Raw genomic sequence first — 10,177 nt, forward strand, 5'->3', positions numbered from 1 at the left:
GGTTAGTGCGACGATGGTCTTGGAAGGGGAGTTGTGTAACATCCCGATTTTTGGGAGTCACTTTAGTAACTCAAAATCAAAATAAAGCATAAAAGCAGGTGTATTTTTTTTTCGTTTTTCTTTTAAAAAAAACTTTTTGTTCTTGCCATGAACATTGAGATAGGGTGTAATACTTATAGTAGAGAGAGATTTCACTAAGAGAGAATCTAGAAAGAGAGAGAGTAACCGCTTAGAGAGAGAAAATAATTGAATCACAAGTGTGTATTGATCAAAATGAGCCAAGAGTCCCTTACAAATGACAACCGCTCCCTATTTATAGTTAGGGAGCTGGACCTAATGTATACATTTACCTCTGTTGGGCCGATTGGGCTTCACGGGGGAGGCCCAATTCCCAGGCTGGGCAACCGCCCCTTGGCGGGTAACCCCTGGGCGTAGGCCCCCTAGGAGCTCGCCCAATCCACTAGACCACAAGACACCGAGCACGAAGCATGAAGACTAAGTGTGTCTTTAAGGATCAAAATAACTAACTTAAAGCGCTATTGTGCAAAAATATTTAAATCGCCGACATGGCGTTAAAAGCAATAAAATTTCACAAGTCCACAAGCGGCGGTTGCGGAGCATTTGGTCGCCACGCTTGAACGGCGGTCGTGGTGAGTTTGGTCGCCTAGTGCGCCGACACGTCAGCGAAGTAGAAAAGTTAGCGGATCTTTGAAATTTCAACTATCACTTTCGAAGCGTCACCTCACATCATAGAGGGTAGAATTTGAACTAGTCCCACGCTTCCAATGCCTCCCAAGGTTGCGTCGTTTGTTTTTTTCAAGGAAATCATTCCCTTCTGTCATTATGAGGCGCAACTCCCCATCTTCTACACGCAATGAAACGACTGCTCAAATCCTACACACGTCCTCTGCCGTCATCAGTCCCTTGCCTATAAATCCCTCATTCTCCATCATTTGCCATTTTCGAAACCTTCACTCTCCATCCCCCTGATCGCCCTCTGAAGATCACTCCGACGCCACCGCTTTCGGTATCGCATCCTTCCCCATTTGACAACTTCTCCTCCATTATGCCCACCTAAACACCGAACCAGGGGCTCATCTCGCCATCTCACTCCGCTTGTTCCCTCACGGCGCGACCAGACGTCCTCGGTGCTAATCAGGCCTCCTTCTCCTGGCGGGATCCTACTTGACCAGTCAAAAGTCACAGCCTTTCGTCTTAGGACTTTCCAGTCCCTCCCTCTTGCTGTTCAATCCGCTCCCCTACTAGAGGCTATCAATCAGCCCTCCGATTATGAGACCTGCGACTCAATCTCAGACCTTTCCTAGGAAATCGGAGGTTTTTGCCACAAAAAACCCCTCGACAACATCCTTGCTTACGGGGGTTGCAAAGCGATCAAACGCCCTTGGTTCCGCCGCAAGGCCGACAAGTATTATGTTTCTCATCTAGACATTGTTTGATCTGTTGAGGCTCCTCTTATTTTATCTCTTGTATTCGTTCACACATTTTGTGTTCCCTATTTATATATAAGGAATGATTTCCTTATAAATATATTTTTGTTGATTTACTTTACATATTCTCTCAAATATTACTAATTATTAATATTATCATAAATTATTTTAATATTTTTATTAATAATTAATCATAATTCTTTTAACTAATTTAAAATAATAAATATTCTAATAGGTTATGTTAATACTAATTATTAATAGTAAATATTATACCAAATTTAACTAAGATTATTATTAAAAACAAAAAACAACTATGATTATTATTTAAATTAAAAATTTAAAATTCACTTGATAATGTTTAATGTTATTATGAATTAAAGTTTTTCAACTTTAACTATCAATAGTTAATTATCTCTTTGTAGTTTTGAGTGTCAATGAATTTTTTTTGTTTCTCATTGCTTATTTCCGTGATACAATAACTTATTTTAAAAACAATATTACTTATATATTTTATAAAGTTGTTGTGTATGCTTTTGATAAAAAGACAAAAATCTATTAGCTTTTCAAATAATCAATTATTTCTAATCTAGTGTATTTTTAAGTGAAAAGAAATTTTTATATTTGTACACAAACTTATATTAATTTATTTCCTCATTGTACCCAAAAAAAAACTTATATTAATTTCTCATTTTTAAAAATTCACTTAAAATAAAATTAACTTTTTTATTCAACTTTTAAATCACTTATATTTTAAGCAGCACAAACATGCCCATTTACACTACAAAAAACTGTTATTTAGTGGGGGTTTTTTAGCGGGGGTTTTAAATACCGCAAATGTCGTTAACTTTTTAAAGTTACGGGGGTTTTACTAAACCCCATAATTAACTCGCGGATTTTTTTTCTAATTTTCCCTCGTTTATTTCAGATCCCTTTCCTAATTCCCTCACTCACGACTCACACCTCTCATCTCTCTGCAACTCACCTCTCTGCCACTCTCACCATGAAACCCTAGATCTAGCAACCGATCGTTGTTTCTCCACTCTCTTCTCTCACCGATCGTTCACTCTCTTCTCTCACGGATTTTTGTTTTTGAGCGCAGAATCAGTTCTTGAAGAGCGATTGAGTTCGATTCACTGCTCAACTGTTTCATGGCTTCACTGCTCAAAGGTTGGTTCATTCTTCTTCAACCCTCTTTCTTCGTCAATCGTTCCTTCAATTTCAGCATTTTCTGTTCTCTGATTTGGTTTCGCTGCATGCATTTGCAATTCTCTCTGCAACCTTCGTTGTTGCTGCTGTAACAGTTTCGAATCATTTGAAAATTGCTTGATACTATCTATGGAATTTTTAGTTTGCGTTGGGAGTAGATACCTAATTTTCTTAGTATTTTTATCCTGGTTTCTGAGGCATACACACTGTTCGGTAAATTGATTGACTGAATTTATAAGCATATTACCATTGAAGTTTTAATGCCTATAAACTGTTCGACAAAATTCCTGACTGGTTTTCTCTCTTTCCCTTCATGTCTCCGTTGAGTTTTTTGATGCGAATCAAGTCAGTATGATGCATCTAAGGACGGGCTGGGATCCTCTCCAATGAAATCCTCTCAAGTTTTCTCCAGTGGACATTTGTGGCGGTTTTGAACCGCCACAAAATTTTTCCAGCTGCCAAAAAGTCTGTCAATTTAATTCAGCAGCATTTTGTGGCAGTTGGAAAACTTTTGTGGCGGTTCAAAACCGCCACAAATGTCCACTGGAGAAAAATTGAGAGAATTTCACTGGAGAGAATCCGGACCCATCTAAGGACTGCATAAAATCTGAAAGTGAGACTTCATGCTTGAGAAACAAGAAAAGGATGCGAGTCAGTGGCGGAGCACAGTGCCGATTGCAACCACAGTTTTGTCTCAGGTCCTCTCTTTCCTTATCATGACCAGCTTAAGTTGCTTTATAATTCTGTTGTAGCCTCTGTCCATAAGTTGTTTTAGAAAATGCGTGAATGAGTTTGCCTTCATATGATTGTTGAAATTATAATGCCAGCAAAATGCCTGATGAAGTGCCTCACTGAATTTCTCTCTTTTCTCTTCATGTTTGTTGAATTTGGGGCTAACATTGAGGTGCTTGTGGCGTTTGGAGAATGCTTAGAATCTGAAAATAAACGACATGCTTGCTTAGTTGATTTTGAGTATTATTACTATCACCAATTAGTTAAGTTGGTTGTCTATCATGAAGCTTGCGGACTTTTCCTAGAAGTAAGTAAGTAGACTTCTAGACCACTCTATGTTTCAATTTTCATGAGGGATAATCAGTTATCTAGAGATGCTAGAGGTCTCTAAGACATAGAAACAGTGTAAATAATCTCTTGCATTTAAGGTAGGTTGAAAACTCCCGTTAAAAAAAACTTGCAGATAAGAGAGGTTTAAAACCCCCGCTAAATGTATATGCATGTACCAGGGTTTGCTGAAAAATGCCGTTATATAATGATTTGTGGGGAGTGTAACTTGGGATTTTTCAAAACCCCCCGCTAAGTAACTCGCGGGGGTTGAAAACCCCCACTAAATGCAAAAACAAACCCCGCTAAATAACGTTTTTTTTGTAGTGTTAGAAGAAGAAGAAAAAAAATATGAAGTTTTATTTTCTCTTTCATCACACTTTAATTTCACTTATCTTCTTTTTTTATCTCTTTGATATTTCAATCATATTATTTATCATATATTTCATTTCTTCTTTATCTCATCGTTGAGCTGCATTTAGTATGGAAACAAAACATTATCAGCATTGCACTAAAAAAAACGTTATTTAGCGGGGTTTTTTTTTTTGCATTTAGTGGGGGTTTTCAACCACCACGAGTTACTTAGCAGGAGTTTTGAAAAATTCCGAAGTTACACTGCACACAAATCATTAACGGCATTTTTCAGCAAATCCTGGTACATGGATATAAATTTAGCGGGGGTTTTAAACCTCTTATCTGCAAGCTTTTTTTAACAGGAGTTTTCAACCTCCCTTAAACGCAAGAGATTATTTACACTGTTTCCATGTCTTAGGGACCTCTAGCATCTCTAGATAACTGATCATCCCTCATGAAAATTGAAACATAGAGTGGTCTAGAAGTCTACTTACTTACTTCTAGGAAAAGTCCGCAAGCTTCATGATAGACAACCAACTTAACTAATTGGTGATAGTAATAATACTCAAAATCAACTAAATGTGCAAAAGAACATAACCTCATTAAGAGAGCATTTCTTTGTTATACTACCGTGTGTAAACTAAGTTCATCTAAGTTAACCAATAAATACCTACAGATATTGACAGAATAGACTAGAGTTAGACAAATAATTGATTCATAAATACACTTAGAGAGTTAGAGTACTAGACACATTGCCACATAGTGTATAATTATATTAACTTGGCAAAAGTTGTGACAAACTGAAGATATCCAGGTGTCGGTTACTATATATGTTTACCAATTATTTTTGAAACATTACTCTATAAACTAGCTACTATGGCCCATAAGATGTCTATTCAGTAGCGCAGCGACATGATCTCCTTATATAGAATAATGTTACTCACACACCTCTCTTTTGAGGTGTGTGAGGTGGAATGATGAGAGAGATAGGAAGAAAAGAAAAAGTAAGGGAGAGAAAGTATGAGATGTGATAGATGGTAAGAGGAGAGAGATAGAAACAAAAAGAGGTGAAAATGAAGTGTTTTAAAAATGAAGTGTGTATATATCATTACTCCCTTATATATACCCATCTTCCTCCACCTTCACCTCCTATTCCTTTCATCTTTCACCTCCCTTTCTTTCTGGCTTTATCTGGAAAAGAAAAACCAAACCTCTCAATCTCACTATTCACCAACACTACATGTCTACCAGCAGTGGCAATCATGGGAAGGATCTGGAACAAGGATCATCATCACTAGATCATTATCATCACCAGCACCAGCAGCAACAGCAGAGCGAACCCATCCCGCTTAGCCGCTATGAATCTCAGAAGAGAAGGGACTGGAACACATTCGGTCAGTACCTGAAAAACCAGAGACCTCCAGTCCCACTCTCCGAGTGCAACTGCAACCACGTCTTGGATTTCCTCCGTTACCTTGACCAGTTCGGGAAGACCAAGGTTCACCTGCAAGGTTGCATGTTCTACGGGCAGCCCGAACCCCCCGCGCGGTGCCCGTGCCCGTTGAGACAGGCTTGGGGGAGCCTTGATGCTCTCATAGGGAGGCTCAGAGCTGCTTATGAGGAAAACGGTGGGTCCCAAGATGCTAACCCTTTTGCAAGTGGTTCCATTCGTGTGTACCTTAGGGAGGTTAGAGAGAGCCAGGCGAAAGCGAGGGGTATTCCTTACAGGAAGAAAAAGAAGAACATGGATCAAAGCAACAAGGGGATTGGTGAAGAATCCAGCTCAAACATGCACTTCTCCTGAATATTTCAGCTCTTGGTAATTTTTACATTCATAGTAGCTCATTGGCTTGCTTGGTTTTTCTTTTTTCTATAAGCATAAAAAAAAATTATTTAATGAATGGAAGTAGTCTTGAGCACAGGATGTTCTCAAGAGTCAAGAGTCAAATGCAAAAAGGGCCATGTCTAGATACAAGCCAAACCTGTAAAAGTTTATTAATTAAGCATAACACCAAAACTGAACTTCAGAAAAAAATCTCAGTGCCAAAGCCGTGATTTAAGCTTGTTCTTGCTTAATTAATTGGACAATTAAGTGTGTTTTTGTTTTTGTGTGTTGGTGTAAATGCTAAAGTGATTTAAAGCATTTTAATATATTCATCGACAGCTTTAAATTTGACACGCTAAGTTCAACGTGGATTAAAAACGTCAGGTTTTAACACCATGAATTCAATGTAAATATATTGACTTCAACAAAAACTCAAACACATACTAAAAGCTTCGGCATACTATAGGTTACAGCTTCAAGTTCTGGTGCACATATTACAACTAAAAGAAAATTATGACCAAGGTTGCTAGACTCACGAGTCGACGCAAACTGATTTTGGATAGGTAGTCACGTAAGATCTTATAAAATAAAGAAAAAAAAATAAACACTCAATAAAACCTATCATTGTGTATAAGATAACCTACTAGGACCATAACTAGGACATTAGCTTAATAAATTCAGCATCCAAAATCATAATAAAGTTCTACAAAATACATAAATAGCAAAAGTACCAATTTATAAATTCTTAGAGACTAGAGTAAAAACACTTAAAGAGAGCTTGGAGCATTTGAAATCACACTCACTCTGATGCAAACAAAATGAAGTAGGAGAAAGGTTCGACAACGACGACACTAGTAGCGGTGGCGACGACACTAGTAGCGGTGACCACTTCCCCCTATCTAAGGTATGTGCTTGAGTGTTCTTCCTAGGGTTACAAAATTATAGAAGTCATAGATGCCGCTTCATTTAAAAATTATAGAAGTCATAGAATTCACACTTATGGGGCTGTTCAAGAGAGATGTTATATATCACAGTACTAGCATCTAACATTTTTAAGAAAAAACACATGTGATTAATTAAGGTTCTTTGTTCCAAATTAAATATCTTATTAAACTAAAGACTTTTTTAATGCATTCTTTTTGTAAGCATTTAATTTTTCTAATTCACAATTTTATACTGACAAAGTCATGATTAAATGGACTCTTTCAGATAGATGTTGGAGAAACTAGATGCTACTAATTAAATACTAAACGCATCATTAGCTAGCCCCTTAGCAATTTCCTACCGGCTACCATCACAAATTCTAAAATATGCCCCAGTTATTACTATCTTAATAAATTAAACAAGATCCTTGCAATGTGTGATTTAACATTCTTATTTTCCTTTTCTTCACTATATGTTGTTTTGAGTTTTGACCCTGCTTTTTAATCCTAGTAGATTAATTAAATCATGTCTTATGGTATCTAATTATTGTACTTTCATCCGTTGCTTGAAAACGATACTATTTGGTTTTCAAATGTATTTAATTAATTAGTACTGACTAAGTATTTTGGGGACAAATATTTTGTTTGGTTAGGCGAATGCTTGAGCTTTGTGCTTCCCGTCAACTCACATGTTTTGTCGGCTTTTATTTCAAGTAGAAATTAAATATCAATTTTGAATAGACACGTTTTGTGTCTTAAGTGCTTAATATTTTCAATATATACCTTGATTAATGAACTTGAATCTCTTAAGCGTAATGCTTCCTCTAAAGTTACTTTATCCATGTTGAGAGGGATTGTTTCTCAATATTTGATATATTTATCATATGTATTTTACTTTAAAAAAAAAACGTTTCATTAATTCATAAATCATGTGTGACGACCTCTTAGGGTTTTTCTAGCTTTGTTTTCTGAAGGAAGTATATGAAACAATTCTTCAGCAGCTTTTGTGCTGGAAATCACAGCATTTTTTGCTGACTCAGTAATCATATTCACTTGTGCTCTCTGTGTTCAATTTTTTTTCCCAGCAGTTAAGTTTGACTGTTCCAAAACAAAAAACGGATTAAACAAAATAATTTATGAAAGGGAAACTACAGTGTGTAAGAACTCTAGCTAGGGGCATGACTAATGACTTCCCTCTAGAAATGAATATGGATACATCAAGGCTGAGTTCGTACATGTTTAATCTGGTTTTGGACGTGCTTGTCAAAGATATACAAAAGAGCATTCTTAACTGCGTAATAAATGCAAATGATATAGTTCTAATTGAAGAAATTCAGTGAAGAAGTTACTTGTAAACTTGAGATTTTGAGAAAGACTTTGAAATTTAACGGTTTTCACTTAAGATATGGTTTTTTTTTAAGAAAAAAAGAGTAAAATGGGGTATATACATTGCAATTTTAATAAGAGTACATATGTTCGAAGTAAATTTGGAATTGGAAATAACATTGCACACATTTTAACGTATCTCAAATATATTAAAAAAACTAATGAGAAATTGACAAAGATGCCACACACTAGATTCAAGTTAGGTGGTTAGAGGGGAGAAACACATTAGTAGTTATTTGTTATTTGTGATCACAAAATACCTATAAAATTCAAATTAAAGTATTTTGAAACCCAATGAGGGATATTATCCTAGATTCTAGCAAATGTTGTATTATAAAGAGACAACATGAGAAAAAAAATTGGAGTAGCTGAAATAAGATTTTTAAGATGGATGAGTGATCACACTAAAAAGGATATGATACACAATGATCGATAAGAGAAGATATTGATGTGACACTCATAGATGAGAAGATAAAGAAAAACGGTTAAGGTACCTATTAATGTCCGGTTGTTCAAATATGTACGTACAAAGAAATCTTTGAAAGAAACAATGCAAAAGGGTTGATAATATGATTTTTAGTCCATGAAGGGGCGTCTAGGGACAAAAAGGGATATAGCTAGGAAGATATTATCAAAACCGACCTAAGGGTCTCCAATGTTTAGAAAATCGTACCATGCAAACATTGACTAATCGAGATACTAGTTCAAGGTTCAATCGAGGTTGAACTCGAAGTAATTATATAATAAAATTATTATTATTTTGATAATATCTAATATATTTACGTAAGATATTAAGAAATTTAGACTGATTAAATTATAAATTATTATAGATTTGTCATCTTATATAATCTGTATGATAAAAATATATAATAAATGGTTAAAATAATTTTAAAATTAATAACCAAAAAATAATTAAATAAATAAAGACGAGTCTGATTCGCAACAATAAATATATTTCTAATTCGCAACAAACTAGTAGTAGTGTTTAGATCCACCTCCCGGACACACTAAACAGTCCCGGAGACTTAATCCTTTTATAAAAAAATTATTTTTTACTTAAGGAGTTGTCTAAATAACTTAAATATTGCATAGAATCATTTAGACAACCCCAATAAATATATATATATATATATATATATATAGACACACACACACCAATGTATAGTAGTTGATCATTAAATTAAACTCTCTTACTTTTTTATTTATTTAATTGGATTTCAATGCATGATACTTCTAATTATAGGAACAATCAGCTGTGTTCCATCACGAGATTTTAGTAACCAATTATTATGAGTGTGAATTAGTTATTCAAATTAACTTGGACATGTATTGTTCTTCTATAGTTTTGAATATGCACAGGCAATATTTTGATGTTGACAAAGAAGTTTTGTGAACTTATTAACACTCCCTAATCTCTTTGCAGGCCTAGGTGTGGCATATATATAAACTAAATTGTAGGAGTTCTTACCTACAACACAATCTATGGAAGGTTTGGTTCCTATAGTCGGTAATTTGATGGCATCCTAGTGCTATTAAACTTTCTGTTTTTTTGTTAATAACTACTTGAGAATTTGTATGCTGTTAGTAAAACCAAAAGCTCATGATAAATCGTCAGTTATATATGCATCAATGTATCTTAGTTATATATAATTGGGGAAAACTTACCTACAGTACCATACATGCAGTTGGTACTGTTCACCAATTAAAATCAAACACCTGTACATGGGTTTATTTTCTGAATCATCATTTGCAACTCTACTCCCGCCCCCCCCCCCAACCTTCTTCCACGCAAAGCTCCGACGACCACGCCACTGCGAGGTGGCCACCGACACGATCCAGATTCCACTGAGCTCCCCCTCTCCCTTTACAACTTTCACTTTTCCGGCCACCGCAAGTACCCAGCCAAGCCTTAACGTCCACAACCACCTGTTAGAATATAATATAAAACCATTAAAGTGGCCCTTACCCAACAGCTT

The 10,177-nt window shown here is 35.7% G+C and overlaps 1 protein-coding gene across 1 annotated transcript; it reads left to right on the plus strand.

Annotated features, from left to right (window-relative positions):
• Positions 1-5,002: 5,002 nt before the first annotated feature.
• On the plus strand, positions 5,003-9,932 carry LOC130748389 (protein LIGHT-DEPENDENT SHORT HYPOCOTYLS 10-like). Its single transcript, XM_057601609.1, has 2 exons — positions 5,003-5,886; positions 9,625-9,932. The coding sequence occupies exon 1, from the start codon at positions 5,308-5,310 to the stop codon at positions 5,869-5,871; it is 564 nt and encodes a 187-aa protein (XP_057457592.1). The 5' UTR covers positions 5,003-5,307; the 3' UTR covers positions 5,872-5,886; positions 9,625-9,932.
• Positions 9,933-10,177: the final 245 nt, after the last annotated feature.

The sequence above is a fragment of the Lotus japonicus genome, chromosome 3 (assembly GCF_012489685.1).
Source record: "Lotus japonicus ecotype B-129 chromosome 3, LjGifu_v1.2".
Classification (NCBI taxonomy): Eukaryota; Viridiplantae; Streptophyta; class Magnoliopsida; order Fabales; family Fabaceae; genus Lotus; species Lotus japonicus.

Coding starts and splice junctions, on each gene's coding strand:
- LOC130748389 (XM_057601609.1), top strand. CDS start 5,308: ATGTCTACCAGCAGTGGCAATCATGGGAAGGATCTGGAACAAGGATCA.